Source organism: Electrophorus electricus, chromosome 8 (assembly GCF_013358815.1).
Source record: "Electrophorus electricus isolate fEleEle1 chromosome 8, fEleEle1.pri, whole genome shotgun sequence".
NCBI classification, from domain to species: domain Eukaryota; kingdom Metazoa; phylum Chordata; class Actinopteri; order Gymnotiformes; family Gymnotidae; genus Electrophorus; species Electrophorus electricus.
This window is the reverse complement of record NC_049542.1, coordinates 6,366,329-6,388,882: the sequence shown is the minus strand read 5'-3', so window position 1 is coordinate 6,388,882 and position 22,554 is coordinate 6,366,329. Positions and strand designations below refer to the sequence as shown.

Here is a 22,554-nt window from a genome sequence, read left to right as displayed (position 1 = left end):
AGACACAAAAGAACAGCTGCGTAGCGCTCACAAAGAAACTCCTCATATTAAAAAGCATTATGTCCAGTGCACCGCTTCATATTGTCATAACGATTTGGGTCGGTCTGGCTATTATTTTAAAGATAAACGAACACAGTAACATTTAAATGTATGCGACAGTCACTACTAGCAATAAGCGCTGGTTAGTTTAAAAATACTGCTGTTTAAAAGCGTTTAAAAACACGAATTTTGCTATTTGTAAATCATTTCTTCCGAAAGCTCAGGCTCTTAATTCAGGTGCTGTTGTATTCAGCTGTTGTATGCAGTAGGTCAAGTTAGAGCAGATGACTGATGCTATGTGACATTACAGGCTTGCCCTCGGTGCGCTCCCCAACCGCTCAAGCCCTGTGACTAGACATGCACATATGGCTTGTTCATATTTTGATGAATGGCCTGCTTTAAAACAACAACAGCAAATACAAAAACAAAACACAAAACAAAACACTGCTGTTTAGGTGAATGACTATCATCCTGAAAAACAACCCTTTAACTGTTTAGGAATTTGAAAAACGTTTGTTGCATTAAGTGATTACCAAAAAAAAAAGCAGTATAACACAATTACTTCTAGCACTATTATTACTACTATTACTACTACTAATAATAAGAACCACAATTATAATCATTTATATCTATATTTTAAATCTTATCACTGATGATGAGAGCACATAAAATCAGGTTGTTCATGAACAGCTGCTCATAACCTAGATAAAAATGAGCTGCTTTAAAAACTCAATTTTACCTTAACAGAATATGTAATAACTTCTATGCTGAGCAGGGAACACACAAAGAGACAAGGAGTGAGAGCGTGAGGGAGGGGAAAGAGAGAAATAGCAGAAGGGTGACACTAATTAACCACTGTCAACAACTGAACCTACAGGTGACTGGCAAACAGGCACAGCATTAGAACCTTTGGACCTATAACTGTTTTTGTGGACAGTAAGGCTTGATTTGTAATTAGGCTGAGGCTGCATGCATGCACCTCTGGTTCTTCCCCGTCATTCTACCCATCTAAATGACGTTTTGACAGGCAGTGGGCGACTGCTGGCAGAAGCACGTTAGGCGTGGAGGTTGTGGGAGTTTTCTTTCTTTCTCTTTCTCTCTCTATCCTCCCCTGCTGAGGAGATATGAACGTCAACGAGTCGCATCATATGGCTGTTGTTGCCCCAAGGGCTGAATCAGAATAACAGCAAAAGTTGCCATGCACTTGTCTGCATTCAGGAACACAAGCAGGGGAGAATAGTGATTTATAGAGACAGTACACTGTTCAAAAAAGGAGACAAAACAGTAAACGTTGATCAGCATTGCAGGCACTAACAGCAGCACTATACACAGGCTATTTTTGGTCTCAGAGGAAACCAGTGAGCATACTCTGGTGATACACACAGTTTGAAATGGTTACTCTAAGCAGTCAACGAGTGGCAAGCAATTTTTAACCCAGCCGTTGAAATGCGTGACTCAATCCAGGAGGGCCCCGACACAAGCAGAGCAGAAGAAGATGCATTCGCAGACGAGTATGATTGTTTTTGGTGACTGCCCAGTTGCTTGTGCCAATCAGATGGCGTGCTGTGACGCACGCCCAGCACCCTGCCATCTGGGCTTCACTGGTGGTACAGCTTGTTCTCGCGGAGGATCCAACCGCTCCGAGCACGACTTGTGGGCCAAGAGCAGGAGGAGCATGTCGTTTGCAGCCTGACTTGGGCCAGGCTGTAAACCACCCCCACCATTACGACCTCCAAAGCCAGACTGAAGAACATGTGGAACTGAAAACACTCTGGAACCAGGCATCACTGGCTCAATGTCCTAGATCCACCTCAGACTTGTCTGTTTCATTAAAGCTCCTGTTGGAAGCTTTGATGAACCAATTTTTCTGGGTTCTACCACACATTCTTCCAAACAGAAAAAGTGTTTGGAACATACTGTGCATGTATTTCCCATGTGCTGTGTGAGCAAAGGCTAAGCTAGCCTTGGGCTTCCGGAACCACTGTCATATGTCCTAAATGGTGCATTATTGTTCTAAGCCTTGACTAGCTCAAAAAGCTGAACTGCTGGGATCCCAATGGCAAGACCGAATGGCAAGGTCTACACTGTTGGGGCTCAGCTGTGTGCTGTAGGCAGGAAGTTGCCCCCTGCAGGGAGCCGGTGTGTGACAGTCCAGGTCCTGGGAGGCAAAGGAAAAGGTTACAGTTGTGAAAGTGAAACAGTCTAGACGAGGGCTTTAGAGGAGTCTCCGCAGGGCTGTGGCTCTTTTGACCAAATCTAAAGGTCTAAAGGAAACATTCAGCTCCTGCTGTACAATTTCTGTCTGGACACACCGCAGGACCCTGACAGCTGATCATATGTAATACAATCCTTTTCTGAGGCACTGATGAGATGAAACAATGATGAAACAGGTCGAGACCCAATACATAGTGTTGGAGTCTTGTGTCTTCATTGTAGTTTTCTGAGCATATGAATTTCACTGTGCAAAGCTCACAATAACACAATAACCAGTCCATCATCACCCCCAAAACAATACTGTCACTCTACTAAGATGAGAGCACTGACACACACCCCCACCCCCCACCCCATCCCCTAACCAATGCCACAAAAGCAAAAAGATATTTATGTATCCATTAAATCTTGGAATAAACACAAATTAGCATCATAAAATCCCAAATTACTTGAAACATTAGTCTACTTTATAGCCCCATTCATGAGAATATTGCTCTTTTCACTGAATACAAAAGACCCACGCCTGTTTTGAATTGTTATAGATCAGCTCAATCATAACAGTGTTTGATAAGCTCTCATGCAGCCTCATCAATCCTATGTGACAGGCATTGCTATCATGCTGTCTTTTGAGGCTGCTCATGGCCAGCATTGCAGGGCACATGCAGGCAGTGAAGGCAGTGAACGGATGGTAGCTAAGGGAGCGTACACATAAACAGCCACCATGACACCACAGGGGTTATTTGCGTCGACCCCTTGCCTCCGGATGCTAATTCAGCTCCTCTGAAAAATTACAGCCTGCTCCGTCGTCGAATGTATTTATCAGGCTTCTCACTACACAGTTCCTATACTGCAATTACTCAACATGGCTAATCTACTTACAGTACATGCCAAAAGCCATATTTTCATGTTTATTTATAGTTGTTCCAGGTGATTGGCTGTGTGGTTATTTGGCTTTGTGTCTCACTGGCTTGATTCTTAATTTGTCTCTGTTTGTGTGAGAAAGAGAATAGACTGCTTTGGCCTTTATGTGAGGACCCCAATTTACGATAAGAAAACAAGAAAATGCAGTTTTCACTTGAAAAACAAAAAGGTTCTTCTTCTGGATTCCAAGGGTTTTCATTAAAGCTTTGTACGAACTCTTAACATATCCCAAGGTGTATAAACGAACGCCATTCCACATATTTACAACTCCATCACAACCACTTTATTAATGCTCTTGGGAAAAAAGTTGGTAAAACAGCATTTGAGAAAAAGCAAATTTGTGTTGGGCACTCAATATCACGCCTTTAGGAACTGGTGTTTACTTTGGCAGTTTTAGACAATGTCTGAAAAAAAAAACCCAAAGTGGTGCTAGCAGCAGTAGTAGTGTTGGTAACTGGCTCTCTGAACTAAACTGAGGTGTGAGCAGTGAAGTGGCCTGCTCTGTTAGGGTCTGCTTCTAAGATCACAGCATCTCTGGCCATCGTGCACATACACACAGTCTAAATCCGTCTCTTCTTAGGATAGCATGGTGTTGGTATGATAACCACACGACATGAACACTCAAAACAGGTGCTTTGCCTGCCTATAGATGACGATGAGTAGAAGCAAATTGTGAAAGCTCAAACACAGGTAACATAAACCCCACATTGTCAACCAGGTTGCTGTATTAATGTGAGACTCTCAAAATGGCATGACAGGGATGCATGCATGCATGCTCGCTCACACGCACGCACGTACACACAACACACACACAGGGCAGTGGTAGCTCATTGGTTAAGACGGTTGCTGGTTCAAGTCCCCCTGGCTGCCAAGCTGCCACTGTTGGGCCCCTGAGCAAGGCCCTTAGCCCTCAGTTGCTCAAGCTGTATTCAGTCATAACTGTAAGTTGTTTTGGATAAAAGCATCAGCTAAATACCTTAAATGTAGGCCACAAGAACTTTATGTCTGTGTTTCTGCAGGGATCTGGTTTTCCAAAAGTACTCATGCATGTGCATGCACACGCATGCAACCAGCTACTGCATTAGAACAAAAATATGCAAAACACATCCAATAGAACAACGTGACAATGTGGCAACCAGGCTGCTATTGATGCATTGCTCACACTCTTCCATCACTTTACAAGACGTCTGTCTTCAGACAGGACAGAAGCAGTAACAGGAGCAGGAGCAGGAACACCTGTTCTGGAACAGGAGACTTCAAATGTCACACAGCCTGGTGACGGAAGCCTGTTTGGTATTCACAGAAGGCATGTAGTGTTTGGCAGCGGTGACGGAGCACTGCGGTTAGGAGAGAAGCATGGTTGAGCAATGCATATGGGAGACTGGTCCACCCACTCTCCTGTCTACTCTGCCCTCAGGCCGGGTAACAAGGCCTAAAGGTCACTCACCCAGTGTGCACCATCACCCTTTTAAATTGCAGATGGGGTGAGATGCTCAGGATGGCCCATCAGGAGCACGGGCCTGTCGGGAGGGCAGGCCTATCATTTAGGACAGCTAGCAGTTTGTCCCAGCAGCCCATGGGCATCCATCTCCTACAATTGCACAGGCTTGAGGTTCCTATTGAGAACTGCTTACATGACCTTTGTCCTTTCTGAGACCGTGTCCTTAGAGTGTTGTAAGGACCTCTGGACAGTTGTGACATCAGGGTGTGTGAGATCCAGTGTGTAATTATGCACCATTCCCAGTGTGTAATTATGCACCATTCCCTGTGCGTGGACAAAGAAATCCTGAGGGGGGCATAATAAAGTCATAAGTCACTAGATCATACATACACATATACACTTTATATATCCTTTATACATAATCTGCTTTATTTATTTAATATAAAACATGGAAAAAAAGTACAAACGCTTTATTTCCATTTCGCATCTACAGACCATTTAACTAATTTACATCCTAACACCTGCTGTTAAGTGTCTATGTCATCTGTTCTCTCTGTGATTTTTTTTCAGTAAAAGCGCACCAGCTGCTAATATCTCATAAAGCAAATAAAACTTAGGTGTGGCCAGGCCCCAGGATTCCATTACAGTCTATGTGAATCCATTATATAGTAGACACATTCGAGTCAATGATCCAATAAGGCACAAAACCTTTTCCAACACAGGTTTTGGCTGGTTGGTTGATTTGTTGAAAACCTGGACTCACATTTGGTTCCTTTAATCTATTGTAAATCAATACAATTTTGCAAAGCATATCTGAAAGGACCAAAAATAAAGTGCATGGAGTTCTTAAGAAAAAAAAAATTTTTTTTAAACAGCCGATAGACCTTGTGTTTCACATTGCAATATACTGACAAATGATACTGGATCATTTAAGGTATGCAGCACATGACTGATGCCTTCCAGAAACACTGACTTCCAACAAGTGTTAAGCGAGCACTGTGTGATCTAAAATGTGTAAGTGTTCTTAAATTGGAAGCTTTAGCTTCTAATTCCTAGAGCTGATAAGGATTTCTGCAGTGACCATACATAGTCATCACAGTAGTTGCCTTCCGTCTTTCTTCATTAACTCCTGCTGTACTGTCGCTGTAAATTCTGATGGAGAACCTGTGTTGTCTCCGGTGCAGTGATCAGGCTGAAGCCCGTTTTCTTTCTGCCCTTATGTTTTTTGGGTTTTTTTTCTTTTCCCAGGGTAGATACCAGTCTCTCCCCTCTTTGCAGAGTTGCTCAGCCTGTTGAACATTAAAACATCCCTGCCACAGGGGGCCTTGTTGTTGGGTAACGTGTTTTACGGGGGCCAGTGTGCTCTTTGATGAATCTGAGGGAGATACCGTGATGGAGTCAAGGGACGAAGTCTTATTGCACACACAGGAAAGCGAGAAGAAAGCAGACTGTGGTGTGTGGTATCTCATGAAGCACAAGATGCAGCTCTCCCAAATAAAGACTTTTTCTGTTTCCAAGACATATCCCCCCACTGAGTCCTAAACCCCCAACAGTCATACAATCATCCCCTTTACTTCTACAAAACAGGCTGGCAAATGTTCCCTGCAGTTAGTCATCTGAATACTGCATAATTGTCTTCATAATTGAGTATCTCTGTGAAGCTGATTTCAAAAGCAGGCCACTGTCAAGTCTCTGTTGGCTGCACGTGAAACAGTGAAATTGGATTTTTTTTTTTTCGTAAGAAGATGCACTGTTGCTGCTAAACACTGGGTTGATGCATACCTTTTTAATAGACAATTGATGAAAATAGAGTGGGGGTGGAGGGAGTTTGATTTCAACTGCTACTATATTTGTGCTTTAATAAATTAGCACAAGGACTGCAGGCAAATAAGGAAGCAAAGACGAAGAGGAGAGGAAGGGGAGTGAACGGGAGAAGGAGGAGTGAAGTGACAAGAAAAAAAAAAAACAGAAAACAGTCAACTTATGAAGAACATGGCACACACATCCAGTCATGTTCAACAAAATGCCTTGTCGGTTATTAATGTCTAGTACAGCTGCAGTCTCTCTGCCCCCTAGACCACCCCCCTCCCTCCAGCCTCGGAGAGAGCTGTCATGTCCGAGTCCCAGTGCTGAACACCACACCATTATGATGCAGAAGAAGGCCCGCGTGAGTAGACAGAATGTTTGTCTCATATATCAAATCAAATCAAATCTTCACACATCAGATGCCTGGTCACACACTTGGGGAAGGAGGGATGAGGAGTGAGTGGTTTCCCGGGCATAATGTCCGCTGCTGACGGCAGAATGGCACACACATTTGACCAGTGCAGTTCATGAATACCACTGCAACACTTTGGCAGTCTGATCGATTGATGATTTTTAAAAGGTGAATAATGAGGGTGATTTTTTTTTCGTGAAGGCTGCAGTGGGCTTAGTGAGTGTAATTTAAAAGTCGTGTATTATTATCAAATCTATTATAAAACCAATCACTCTTTCTTTCAACATAGACAAATGGCTACAATTTGCCCCCATTCCATATAACGGCGCGTTTCAGTACAACTGAGTGAAATAACAGCTCTGTTGGAGTAAAATTTGTTTAATCTTAAAAGTCTCACTCTCACTGTGTGTCACAAACACACAAACACACACACACACACACACACACACACACACACACACACACACACACACACACACACACACACACACACACACACACACACACACAGTTGCAGAGAAAACCAGCCTGATCACAAAGTATCAATCACCGTAACAATGCCAGAAGCAGAGAGGGAAGTTGTGGTGAATATCATGAGCCTCTGCTGAAAAATGACTCACTGTTGGTGTGTGATCCAGTCTTGACAAGAGTTAAACCAGAGGATCCATACTGGATTAGATTTTGGAGTAACTGGGGAACAGTGGGTCCCTTTTCCAATAGAACACAGTGCCCACTTACACCAGGAATATGCTTACCAAAAGTCTGGGCTTCAGCGGACAGTTCTGCTCCCACCAAACAAGCAGGATCCCTACACCAACAGATGACACATTTGCATTTACAACACTCCTACACAAGAATATGCCCAGATTGGCATAAAACACACCTTACCATTCTTGTTTGATTTGTGCATGTAGTCAGTGTGTGTCTGGTTTTTGCTCCTGCTGGGTAAAGTTCCTGACTTATTCACATATTCAGACTGAGATGCAGCACCTTCAGCTGTGGTTTGGCTGTGCTGTCTCTATTGGCATACCACAATGTGCTTACTCTGTGCCAGCATGCCAGAGCTGTCCAGAATGTCCAATAGCACACCAGAGCGGCCTGTATACGTCTGTAGGTCCATACCATCCATGTGTGAGCTTGCTTGCACAGAGCACCTTACATGTTACATTCAGTACAAGACGGGTATTTTAGGGTGGGCCATGAGCACGGCTCCCCACACTCTCAAAGGAGCAGGGTGAAATTTGATTACCAAAAGCTGCTTCACCCCGGGTGAATGCGTTCACTTAGCAATCGGGAATGTTTGCAGAATGATAAGACTGTCACCAGACTGAGACTAATCCTTTTTTAAAAATATCTCTCACTCACACGTGCACACACAGGTACGTGCTCCATCTGCCTCTACTTCAGGAGTATTTTCACAATTGCACAGATCACAGTCACGCAGGTCTCTGAAGGATCTGACAAGTGCAGTTCGCCTCTTAGCATTTAGGCTCTCATCTGCCAATGGTTATGTGTCACAGCATCTTTGCACAACAGCAGCTATACTCTAACAAAAAGACAGCAAAAGGTTGAAAATGCCTTGAGGCGGATAGGAAACCCATGGTACTGAATGTCTTAAAGTCAGAGATTCATGAAAGGTGGAGAGAGAGCCCGCTGGACAGTGGGACATCAGTGGTCCCTGATCAGACTTCCCATCACAGACAAAATCAGCTATTTTCCCATGCGCTTCTTGAAAGGCATCTGGCAAGAGAACATCTTACTTCAAGAGCCCTGGGCAAAACCTCTCCGCAGTCCTAGTGGTCATGATGCCAGACCTTCACCTAATGGTCATGAAAGCTCACGGTGCAGCCAGGACAGGACCCACATCCGAGCAGGAGCCCAAGAAGGGCGCAGGCTCGGGGCTTGCCTACCGATTTTAGACACCCTTCTCTATTCAGTTGTCTTGAGCTTCAACCCCCCGCCCCCCCCGAAGGACTGAAAGCGGATACAAATAGTTTCGCATCGATATGCCAGCATGTCTGTATCAAAATCCAACAGGACTTAGGCACTCAGATGGTGAAAAGCTGGGAAGTGGTTTTAATGGCTCAGCGTGTAAGCACTACTCTGAAAACAAGGCAAGAAAAAAGATTTGGTGGAAGAGATTTTGAGCTTTTGCTTATAATTATTTGCATTTTAAAGAAACAATAAAAAAGGCAAGAAAACATCAAACATTAAGACGATAACAGACACGTGTGTGTTTACAAAGACTTGCCTACAAAGCCTCACTAATCAAACTTTATGAGGATAGCATCCCTCCGCAACTCTCAAACGCACGCGCACACATATTTCTGGCAGTAATCCCTGCCATCCATTTTCATCGTACAGCTCTGAAACAAGCTAATCAAATATTTAAGCTTGGACTTCAGTAAAATGCAGTGCCAAACCCTCATGAAAGGCCATTAGGTTTTTCTTGCAGCATGGCAGAAAGCAAGAGTAGAGCACTGAAGCACACTTTTTCCCCTCTACAAGAGACACACACTGCTTGATGCTTTCCTGAACACAGTCAGTCGCACTGTGGAGTGACCATAAGCACTAAAGATTCTCCACCACACTGCAGCTATGTGCGTGTGTGGCAACCTCACAGGAAAACATTTGCTCCGTGTATATTGGTGTAATGATTTCCCATCACACCAGACACGTCAGCCGAACATCCGACTTGAAACCCTCTGGCTGATGGAGCTGCGGTAGGCCAGGTTGACTCTGTTCACAGCAGCGCACGGGGACTGCTGTGAGCTTTCACCACCCTGGGGCTTCGCAGTGCAGGGTCATAGGCTTCTGCCACACACCTTCAACACCATAAACAGTTTGAATACAAAAAACCTCAGCCGCTCTGATCTGTTGTCATTACTACCTTTTTATTATGCAAAAGGAATCATCCTGCCATGGTGTGTCTGTCTTCATTGCTGTTTGGGAATTCTGCGAGCGGTAGTGTTAAAGAGCAGAAAGCATTTGGTTGCTGTAAACATAGTGGTCGCCCATTTCCTTTGGCAGGCCAGTGACTGACTGGTAAATGCATGCAGCTCACAGCTTCCTCCCTGTGGTGTGAAAAGTCACGTGCATCCTATGGCGTGACCGTGTCCATGAGCACCCTGCAGCTGGGCTGCATCAGTGATCTTGTAGCACAACTCGCTCTAGAAGACACAACACAAAGCAATGGATAAGATGAGTGACATGGCTCCATTTTCACAAAACCCCTTGCAGTCTGCATAATTCGCTGTCCATAGTTCTGTAAATTCTCCAAATTATACTGTGCATTCTTATTGTGAAAGAGTGTCAAAAGTATCCATCAGTGGAGCTAGGGAATAGCTAACAAGCTGCACAATGGCAGATGAGCTATATAGTTTTTAACTATACACCTGCTAAGTGTTTCTAATAAACAACTGAGTTAATAAAATGGGTGGAGAATCTATAGCATGATATATAGCAACTCTGACTCTTAAGAGCAGGAGAACTGATCAAGGCTAAGCTTCTGAACACTTGAGTACCACTTTTGTGCCCTGCTGAAAGCTATACAGAGAGAAGTGAACTGATCTGAGATCAGTATTATTCCTGAGATGCTGAGACACAAACAATGGCACTTTTTGCAAAAACTAATCGGTGTACATGCATGAATGCAAAAATTACACAATTGAGGAGTGGAAGAGATGAAGTGAGCGAATGAGTGGGCACATTATCCAATAGCTGGGTGGAACTTAGCGCATTAGTCACTTTGTTTTCCACACTAACAAAAACTGTTGAAGTCTGAAATATTGCACTATGTTTTTCTTTTTTTTTAAATCTAGCAATAAGGCAATAATATCAAAATATATAAGTCCAGGGCTCAGGCTTGCTGAGTCTGGCTTAACAGAACAGAAATGACAATGCTAAGTCCAAAATGAAACTGTGGGTTTATAGCCCTCAGGTGAGGTTACAGCAGCTCTCAGAACAGGAGACAGCGCACACAAACATGCATATCTCTACAGCAAAAAATGAGCCCCATTTCAGCACTTGTACAGCAGCAGATTTATTTTTCTTTTTGATTCTGGATTCAAGCCCTCACATGCACACACACAAACAACACGTGTGTGAGTGTGAGCTTATGTGTACACACACACGCGCACGCACACGCGCACACACACACACACGCGCGCACACACACACACACGCACACGCACACACGCACGCACACACACACACACACACACACACACACACACACACACACAGAGTCAAGTCTGCTGTCCATCTGTCTGCTCTTCAGGGCTACACTGTGGGAGATTTTCCGGGGGGTGCGTGAGTGTGTGAATGTGCGTCTGGACGCCTGTACTTGCATGTTCGCTCTGTGTGTGCATGTGTAGGAGAGAGAGAGTGTGCAAGAGAGGGAAAGCACAAAAGAGCAAGAGTGAGAGAAGTAAGGTAGAAAACAAGAGAGAAGCAAAGAGGAAGATCAAAGATTATGTGAGGCAGCTGCACAGGAATGCCTGCACTGGTGTGGACATCTGCAGGACAAAAGGTAAAGGTGCTTTGATGAGCATCGACTTGCTTTTATGTGTTCACAGCCAGAGTTGGGGAGAGTGTGAGTGAAGGGAGTGAGAACACACAAGATAGCAAATGCTCAGGCTCAGAAGGCACCCTGCACACCCTCAGCCACTTTAATCTCTAGCATTCATAAACACCACATGCTTTTGGTTTAAAGCTGTAGACAAAGGTGGAGGATTTGACATGTATTGCTTTAATTGCCCCAAAAAAAAAGAAAGAAAAAAAAGGCAGTTCTATGAAAGATCTTGGGCAAGATACCCAGGGGATGAGCGTAACGAACAAAAACAAAATACAGCTGAGCTTACACACAGCAAAGACATCATACTGAATATTCACCAGCTGCTATGCCTCAAAATCATAATCATCACAAGGGCCAGGATGGTTTTTCACTTCACTGAATAGAAATAACGGTAGCCCGATTCACTGCCTGTGGACCGCACCCTCTGGTATCACATCAACAGTCTGGAACAGTTACCATACTAGCCTGTCAGTCAAGTCTGCAGGCAGGTTTCTCATTGGCCAGGAGATCTGGCATTTGAACCAGGAGGTGGAGTTTTCATATCAAACATAACTGGTGTTAACGACCTCGCACTGTACCCACAGATGGGTCTCGCATTTCTGAAGTAGATACCAGACAGGAACTGTTAAAAACTGTAAAGGTGGGGCAGTCTGGTCCCCGATATCCTCTCACTGCACTAGTGGACATGGAAGTTTAAAATGCCTCCATATTTGAAGAAATGGCGTAATGCCATGATGAGAGTGACAATTTTTGTAGGGGTGTCAGTAATCCATAGAACTGAAATCTAAAAGTGCAGAAACCAAATTATCAAAATGTTGCTTGCTTTCATGATGCAACAGTCAAATAGGTTGGAAAAAAAAGCAGTTTGACACTATTAGTGCAGGAACATCACACAACAGCAGACAGTCTGACAGCAATGGCAAGTGCTGGTCACAGACAACCTCCATGCTTCTGTTGTCCATGTCCAATAACAGAATGGTAATGGACAATTTGTTGGTCAAGCTTACATTTATCGCTGGTGTTTGTGGAACATATAACAGAAAAAAACAACAACTGAGAAGTTGTATGATCTGCATAGAAAGTAGCCTTAAAACTCTTAACATATCATTTGGAACAACAAAAAAAGCCAAGGTAAATAAAAATAAAAAATAAAAAAAAAGTAACCAAAAGTCATATCAACACATTTATTTATATTTCTTTAAACAAGACCATATCTTAGCTCTGAATACTCAGATAAGGTCCTCACACAACAGATTTAGAGCAAAGCTGCGTCTGGTGGATCAGTTAAGAGTTCAAGAAAGGCAAAGCTGTGAAATGCTAGTGCACATCTCACAAACACCATAGTCTGGGTTCTTTCTCACAAACACCACAGTCCAGATTCTTTTTTCCCCTTTTTTGAATGTGTTTGAGGGTGAGAAAAAAAAAAAGCGCGAGAGCGAGCGAGCAAGCGAGCAAGCGAGCGAGAGACAGAGAGAGAGAGAGAGAGAGAGAGAAAGAAAGAAAAATGCGCTACACTAGTAAAGCCCAAACATGTCTTTACACCTATGCACAGAACTATGGCGGGCCGTGATTGGGTCTCTTCGGAGGGGGAGGGGGCATGAGCTGGGCATCTGGGTCCGAGTGGTGCTTGCGGGTATGGCACTGTGTGCTGCGGTCCAGGAACTCCAGGAGGTTTGCCTTTGTGACCGGATACTTGATGCTGTTGCACACCGCTGCAGAGGAGAGAGGAGCAGGCATGAACAGGACATCAGCACATGGGCAACAACAGACCACATCCTGCATTTTCTGGATCTTTTAACACCATTCTGCCATTAATGCCTGCAGCCTTAATGAAAGTTAGAACAAAGGCCAGATGATGCTCAAACAAAAATAGCCAGCAAATCTGTGAACACAGACTGTTAAAATGCAAATCTAGCATAGTCCACAGGGCATTACATTTTCAAGAGACACAAGAACAGGAAAAGTGCTGCCCTTAGATGAGCCCTTGTTCAGAAACAGCGCTGAGCTCAGTGCTGTTTACTTCTGGAGTGTGGAGAAGCATTTTTATCTGGAGTTAAGAGGTTTATCATTAATAGGACTTGCCGCCTGAAAGCGCAAAAAAAAAAAAAAAAAAAAAAATCTTCTGCTTTCATTTGTTTTCTTCAGCACCGATTCTAAAGTTCACATTTTCCAATACACACCTCAGCACATAAAGAGAAAACAAAAAAACAAATCAAGCCTGTAAAAGCAGACACACATTCTCCCCTAAGTTAACATTCATGTTTCCGAGCCTTGCATGAACCCATGTAATCTACTAATTGTTTGCAACCAGATTACTGATAAAACAGTAAAAATAAATAAATAAATAAATATCATGAAAATGCAGATGATCACTTAGGTCTGTACAGCTGGCCTCTGTGGTGGCTATGTGGCAGAGAGGAAGCTTTGCTAGGCCTGTGGGAGAGCAGAGGAGCCGTGGTGGTGCCACTCACCCATAGCTGTGTCATAGGAGTTTGGGAAGCTCTTGTCTATTCTCTGCCTCATAAACACCCAGGAGTTTTTCTGGAACGTACACTCGATGATCTTATTGTCATACTGCTTCAGCTCCTTTAACACCTGCACAGGAGGAACAAAAGAGGAGCATTACATGTTAGGAGCAGTATCTCTCTCACACCTAGGCACACACACACACACACACACACACACACACACACACACACACACACACACACACACACACACACACACACACACACACACACACACACACACACACACACACACACACACACACACACACACACACAGAGACAAGAAACAGACGTGAAAAGGAAACACTAGTTCTTGGCTGAGCCAAGGGGGGAGGGGGTAAAAAGAAATATAGGGAGAAAGGAGAGAAATGACACTCTCATAAAACACACAAATGAACTTGCATGGATAGACACCCACCTACACAGTAAACAGTAATTATAGACACATGTACACACATGCATGCATGCCCGCACGCACTCGCACGCTACAGTGGAGATGATCCTCCCTCGTTTGGCAAGGAGAGAGGAGCTCCAGTACTGTTTGGACCAGGCTGTTATCACACCCCAGTTGTAACCGTGAGATTCTGGCAGCCATTTCGGACTCTAGCTTGGTGTTGTGCGTAAACCTGCCAAATAAACTCCATTACGGCTCCAGTCTGTACCACGGTTTTCTCGTTTTATGCCATGCACAGAGCATCAGCACTCAGGTATGCACCTCTCATATGGTGGCCATGGCGTTACTACAGGCCTGGGTGTCTTCTTCTCGCCCAAGCTGCTTCTGATATCATCAATCATGTTTAGAACATGAATATAATAGTAAGCAAGAGTTTAGCTATACAGGTGAGCTCACCTGTAGCTCATCTGATAGAGCAGGCAGAGTAAAGTGGGTTCCATTCCCAGGGAGCACGCATACTGTCATGCTGATAAATACAAGTGATTCTGGATAAGAGCACCTACCATATGCTCTAAATGTATGTGATTCAAAAAAAAAATTTTTAAACAGTTTTTCATGGGAAAGACCAGTTGCAAGTTCATTCACTCACACGCACCCCTATGGTGGTAGTGGGAGCACAGCACTGTGATGGCAGGTCTCATATACAGAAACCTATGGTCCATACCCACTTCATGCAGCGTAGTCTGGTGTATTCAGCCATCAGAAGTATGAGTCACTGGCCTGAGGGGAGCTGACCTTGGCGCCCCTGCTTGTGGGAGCACACCTTTACGGCCTGCCTGCCTCCTCCCGTTTGAGTGTGAGAGAGCAGCCACCCCCCCAACCCAAGGGCAGTTTTATTTGCGAGGATGCCCTTCTTCCTCTGAGGCAGGCAGCAGTCCAAGGCTCTGCAAGAAGCTCCAGGGAGATCATGCAGACTGCTGCAGGCCGCTTCAATAAGTGTGGAGAAAGGAAGGTATAGATGATACAACATGGGACAACATGCAACAATGTGCCCAATTCTGTGATGAAATTGAAGACGGGTAAAATACCATTAGATGCCAAGCAGGCATGAGAACAGCATAATCTGTAAAGTTCAACTAATCAGAGTTGGAGTCCTTATCTGAGTAATTTTCAATTTTCTGTTCTCTTAAGAGCCATAATGGAGTATCCCACAATCTATTTAAAGCAAGCATTTGAACTGGTAGCAGTGACACTGGTAATTAGGCTGTACTCTCTGCAGTAAGGTCAGAGCCTGCTTGTTTGGGAAGCCCCAAGCTTTTAGTCTGACCCATAGGGACGTGTGGAGCATTACTTAGCACAGAGAAAGTAGGGAACTCAAAATACACTGTACAGTTCACTACCCAGCACACAGAAGCTACAGGGTACAGACTTCAGAACACAGCACAGAGACTGCATGGTATAGCACAGAGACTGAAGAACATATCACATGCTGAAGGGTACAGCATAGAAACTGTAGAACACAGCACAGAGGATGCAGGGTACAGCACAGTGTCTGAGGAACACAACACAGACTGAAGAACAGCACAGTGGCTGTACATCACACCACAGCGGCTGAAGAACAACAGAGAGACTGCAGATCACAACACAGAGACAACAGAGTCAAGTATTGAAAACCCATTTTTCATGGAAGATGAAAGGACCACACCTCATACCTCTCCAAGACAATCAAACAGTTTTCATTACAGTGCTTTCTAGAATTTTCCAGTGTTATTATCCATTATATTGTGTGCTCCACAGAAAACTATTACACGTCCTACACTGGTAATGGGGCAGTTAAACCATCCGTGATGACTTAATCTTAGTGAAGTTAATGATATAAACGATTTAATTTTCTTTCATTTGCTATATTCTCTACACAAGAAAACATTTCCATTAGCAGGGAGAAGAAGCACTTGTCAGAACAATGCTCAAGCCACACAAACAAGATGTCTGCACTAAATACATTAGTGGTAGTGTTCTTGTAGACAGCTAACAAGAACCCATGTGTTTAGCTGTCACTGAATTTGGTCTACGTTTCTCTCAGTCAATCACCCAATCAATTACCACTTCAGACTGCTAATTAGGTCTGATCTAATGAAGCCTGGAGAGTTTTAATGGTTCTACTGTAGACAAGTAATTAAAACAACAATTTAAAAAAAAAGTTCACATTCTGCAATGAAAATGCATACAAATATACACAGCACTTGAAAAACAGGCTAGACAACAGGCCTGGCATCGTAAAAACTCCTTTCTCCCACTCTTTACCTTAGGGTGACACTTGTTGATTTCCTTGTTATTGTGTCTAAGCTTGAAGGTCCACAACACATCTTATTCATGGATTTATGGCGATCAGAGTGAATTTCAGGAAGATACTTCATGCATATGAAATGTATTCAGTGGACACCAGATTATTAAGTGGAAAATCTGTTCAGTTAGATTTTTATGCTAATGGACTAATGCTTATTACACCAAATAATTGGTATTTGCAAAGGTACAAAATGCAAAGGTGTTTTGTGCAGTTATTCTTCTAAGTCAACACTTAGAATATGAACAGAATATGAAACTGGAATGAAAGCACCTGAGTTTAGGGAGTAGGCGAGATGCATGTTTGACTAGTATCTACTTCTCTGCCCACTTTCTTCAAATTATGGAGAATTGACTGCCATTTCCCCTGCACCCGTGTAGCCGTCTTCATTAGGCTATTACAGGATAACCTGATCTCAGACCAGTCTCCCTTGCTCTGAGATGTCTCATCAATACAAGCTCTCAAATGTTTTAGATTGTCTTTGAAATTTAGAAGTCTTTTGATTTCGAAGTCTTTGAAAGGTTTCTTATGTATTTAAATTCTCTGCATAACAGCACCTCCTTCCAGTGATGGTGTCTTTGAGGACATGATTTTCCATGTGCATGCTGATGACACATAGCAGGGAAAGAACATTACACACAGCTGACAAAGTGAAATTAATCACCAGTTCATTATAAGCTGACCGAAACCACAGAACTCCAAAAAAAACTTTCAGCTCAAACTGATACAAGCCCAGTGTCAGTGTCAATCAATCCTAACTATGATTTTGGAACAACTGAAGTCTTTATAGGCCAACTGTAAATGAATGATGACCGCTTTCTGTCAGCTCAAGTTGCCCCTCATCGCCTGTGTCTATATACAGTTGAACACACCAAACAGACTACAGCCAATGAGCCACGCATGTCTGTCCTGCGCTTGTACAAAAGAAAAGAACTCAATAGGAAGCTAAAGGTGCAGGATTCTAATAGTGACAATATTGAGTGACTCCCATCTCTTCTTGAGAGCCTTCCTTTTATGAAATCGTATACGGTAACTTTAAGGTAATGCCAAATGTTCCACCTGTTCTCTAGATACCATATTAGACTAGCACACTGCCTATGAAGTTCAAGCCACAAAGGAACATGAAAACCCTTATGCAGTTTATATCTATATTTTTATGTTTTCAGTAAAATTTAGACTGAATAGTTAATCAGAAAAAAGCCCCTTATGGCCGACCACTGATGCCAATTTAACATGCCTGATTGGACAAAATGGATGTGGACCAACTAGAGCCAAGACACCCCGCACTGATTACAGGTGACCATGGTCACCAACATCTTCCAACAGCCTGACGCCATCCGATGGCTGACAGCTGGGTCAAAAGGCCCCTAGCCATGAATTCATTTGCAACAGACTGATGCATTAGTTACAGTCACTGTACTGTCTAAATGTTTTAAATGAGTGGCATTAAACCTGATTTGGTTAGGCCTACCCCACCCTAACTTTAAATAGCCACTACTGAGCAAGCTATAATTATCAGTAGCTCTAGGCATTGGGAAACAGAAATCAATTAGTTCCAAAACCCTAATATGCAGAGTGTACATATGAACTAATTAAATTTTGAAAGTGGGCTTGCTTCTGGAATTCTACAGACTTCAGGTTTTGCATAAAACATGATTTAAAAAAAAACAAAAACAACTAAGGCTCTATTTAAAAACAGCAGAGTAGTCTGAAACTACATCAAGCTTCTACCTACCCCAAGCTCCACATAAACCTCCACCTAGTTTAAATTTTCACACAAAGCACAGGCACAAGTCTACAGTCTTCGTGAAAATGATTTTAAAAGCGAGCCACGGTCAAAATAAGCAGTTGAGAACAAATATTGATCTGATTGTAACTACTCCTCCCAAACTAGTGGCAATGTTACATTATTTTGCAGACAGCGTAATTCTGCAGAAAAGGTATGCCACACACAACAAAACATGGACTGCAGCATATGCCATTGTTTAATGAGGCTAGCAGAGCAGGCAATATGCTCGTTCATGCACGTGCACAAGCCTGAATCAAATCCATCTTTGCAGAAACTTCCACTCTTCTCACTCAGCAAGTCCCCTGTAGTTATTTGAAAAAGCAGCAGATTTGCTGTATGTATCCATAAGGAATGGGAGAATGTGGCAGAGCATTTCATACTAATGGAGCTGGCAACGTTGGCCAACGTTGCGTTGAACCCCCACCCCTGGAACAGGGGAGAAAACTTCTGCTGCAGAGGAGCGGGCTAAGTTAACTGTAGGCCTGCCAGGAGTGGCAAACACTGTGAGGGGTCTGGATACCTGCAGATTTGTCAGAGAACTCAGTGAGTCATCGTGTGTGTGTGTGTGTGTGTGTGTGTGTGTGTGTGTGTGTGTGTGTGTGTATGTGTGTGTGTGCGTACATGAAACAGAGAGGGCAGAGATATTGAAAGCACCCTTCGAGCCTCATCTAAAACAAAAATAGGCGGCGTCCAAAACTTGTGAATCTTCTACCAAACTGTGCTTGCACATAGTTAGATATTAATGTCGAAGGGAGACCCTTTCATGAAATGACTGATTTTACTGACAGTGGGCATGAAGCTTAATGAATGCAGACTCGGAGAGGGGGGCGTGATGTTTACAGACACAGCGTTAAGTGGGAGCTGCTTTCAGGGGCTCCTTTTTGGCTCCGTGGCAGAAGCCACTGCCTGATGTGAAAGCCCGGCATGGGTGCGAAGCCGTATTTATCTGAGATCTCACCTTTATTTGTGCAAAGGGTATGTCATAGTTGCCGACGTACAGCAGGCCTACAGTCTGAGGGATCAATCTGGTTAGAGACAGGGGGGGGGAGAGAGTGAGAGAGAAAGAGAGAGAGAGAGAGAGAGAGAGAGAGAGGGGGCTTTTTAACATCTAGAATCTATAGTTACAATTGAAATGCATGAACATACCACACACACGGATCAACATATATACATACAGAATCATGCATACAGACTTGTATTACCCACTGCATATACACAAACCCACTCATCCACCCACACACATCCACACCCCCACAGACAGTTATTCATAACACGACAGTCATCACTCTTCATAGATTCAAAGGTGCAAAATTCCCATCATCATTGAGCACTTTGATGTCTTATGATGTCTGCAAGAACACTCCCCCACTCCAGATGGCTTTGCTGGACAATCTTCTCATTAGCAACAGAATAATTTAGTTTTGATTTGCCTATGGAAAGCACCTTTTACAGCTTCTCTGTTGTACGCTATATTCAATAAACAAATAAACAAATCAATATATAGAGAGACAGATAAATGTATAATAAATAAATAAATAAATAGATAAATAGATAAATAAAATCAAGATACTTATCTATATCTATTAGCACCTCTCATGTGAATGCTCCCCACATTGCACAATATCAGTCTTCTAATACTTATGACTGTCAGGATGATGGCACTAATCAAGCCTGGACAAATCCCAGCTAAATCAGAATCTAAAGTGGAACAAATCCTGATGCAAAATGCAAATGGGATTTGATGTCGCAAAGTTTATAGGTTTTCAAATCAGGTACATGGCCTCCTCTTCCACATCAGCCTGAGTAGCTGCGCCTGGAGATCTCAGCTGTTCGTATGCAAGTGTTTAGGCCAGGCCCAGGTTAATGCAGGGGGCAGAAGTGGTGTGCGAGGACACAATGGTGTCCACATCCAAAGAAGGGTACCAGAGGGGTGGGGGACCAAACACCCATTCCAGCCAGGTCAATGAGCTTCTATATTAAGAAAGGGAAAGCTTAGGGAAAGGAAATCTTTTACAGTATTAGTTTATATAAAATAGTACAACGAACACACACACACAAATTGTTTATGCCCCATTTCAGTGCTTCCGGAATATGTGTGGAGGCTTGTTTAATCCCAGCAAGACACTACAGCGACAATGAGAGGCTTTAGGTATCATGACAGCCTAAACATAGAGAGGAGCCCTGGAGGAGTTGCTGCTGATCTGAGAGCAACATAGCTGTGGTGGCAATGGTGGTTAAGGTCAAGGTCTGAATAAAGGGAGACTGATCCATGAGCAGCCCCGAGTGTAAAAAAACAACAACTCCACCCACGGCTGACCTCAGCCACCTTAAAAGATAACAGGTTAAGCAAGCAGGATATAATCCAATTTGGTTTCTGTTCTTTATCAAGGCAGAATCAGGCAAGCTGTCAGTGTGACCCTTTGCAGATATGTCCATGAAAGGACACAAATGCGGTGCGGTCATAGTCATGGAAGAGACTTTTCATCTCTTCCCCCCCCCATTCACTGTAGAAATAAAAAATAAGATGCATCATACATTGCTGGGGTGGGGGGGCTTTTCTGAGAATGTCTGATATGGTGTTTAAAGATGATTCCTGTTGAAGAGAATGGCTCAAGTTTGTGCCCATCCTCTGCAGAATTCTCCTCAGGGACTAGTTCTGGCTGAGATGCGGCTGCTGCAGTTACTCCATTCAGCATTCCTGAATATCTGAATATCCTGTGATATTTTACTGCACTGTGGGAGAGGTCATTTTAAGAGCATGTGTTAATGACTAACAATAATGGGGGGGGGGGGGGGGAATGACGACTTGATTCATTTTAGTATCACTGAGCATGTCGATGATGCTGCAACACATACAGTCCATGTATGTTGTGCTGCATGGATGCCACCATTATCTTCACTGGACTGGACTAAAAGAGAGAAGTTCATGTGGCAGCATAGCAGCTAACATGGTCGGGAAAACGTGTCGGGCTGAAAATGGCAACAAACCAACATACACCCCTGCCTTCACACTCGGAAAAACACTCAGTGGTTATTAGTCTTCTGGGGGAAAGTCTCATCAAGTGTTTCCTGCCAGGCTATTTTTCTGATGCACATTTGTATTTTTACCTGAAGTGTTTTGCAGCTCCATTTTGGATGTACAGAACACCAGCACTTTCTCCTGCTCATGGTCTTATGTTTAGATAAATAAATATGTAATGATCACACTGGAGCACTCTTCTCATCTAATATGGATCATATTCCGGCGGCCAGCAGACAGCAGGGCCTCGGGTTCAAAAGAGCTGCACACAGTTGGAGGAACCTTGAGGCTTTCATGGTGCTGGAGAGTTTTAAACACTGCTGGTTATCAAGTGTTCTGTAGTTAGCTACTTGTGTCAGTTAGCTCTCAGAATGTACAAACTAAAACTAATGTTCTCTTGAAGCCACTTGGCCTGGTGTTTCTCAACATTACCTGGCTGTAGTCTATTACTTTTAGCATACAATGGATTTATTTTATATATAGCTAGAAGGGATGCTGATAAAATGATGAAAAATGAAAAATGAAAGGGTTAATTAGAAGTGAGGGGAGTTGATGATGGCGGTTTTGACCTGGCCTGACCACATGCACTTTGGTTTGATTAATCACATCTGAGAGTGCCGGTGCGCATGCGTGCATCGTAAATGTAACACAGTCAGCATCCAATTATCATATGGGACAAATAACTTCTCTAATTTGCTGTTCATCAAGTAGCCAACAAGCAACAGCTCTCTGTCTGACAGACTGCATAAATAACCCTGTCTCACTTCTCTTGCATCTGAATGTTTCACAGCGAAAAGACAAAAAAAAAAAAAAAAAAAAAAAAAAAAAGGAATACATTGTGTTTAAATACGTCAGTGGAAATCAAGAAAGGGAAGCAGAAGTCAAAGCTAATCAGTATTCCAGGGGCATTATACACTCAACAATCACCCTCTTCTCTGTCTCTCTATCTCTCCCGTTGAAAGAGATCTGGGGCACAGTGGGGCCATGTCTGATTTGTAGATTGTTGTCTTGGAATACCCTTGGCATATAGGACTCCTGCAGTAAGACATCCATGATTTCAGGTACTGACAATTCCAAGGGCTGAAGGAGCAT

The 22,554-nt window shown here is 43.4% G+C and overlaps 1 protein-coding gene across 1 annotated transcript in view; it reads right to left on the bottom strand.

Annotated features, from left to right (window-relative positions):
- Positions 1-9,705: 9,705 nt before the first annotated feature.
- rngtt (RNA guanylyltransferase and 5'-phosphatase) overlaps positions 9,706-22,554 on the bottom strand; it is a 76,303-nt gene continuing 63,454 nt past the window's right edge. The window contains exons 14-17 of the mRNA XM_027029927.2: positions 19,402-19,468; positions 13,878-14,001; positions 12,949-13,118; positions 9,706-10,000 (exon numbers count right to left, since the gene is read on the bottom strand). Of these exons, the coding sequence (XP_026885728.1) occupies positions 12,961-13,118; positions 13,878-14,001; positions 19,402-19,468 (349 nt within the window). The 3' untranslated portion in view covers positions 9,706-10,000; positions 12,949-12,960. The remainder of the gene's footprint in view (positions 10,001-12,948; positions 13,119-13,877; positions 14,002-19,401; positions 19,469-22,554) is intronic.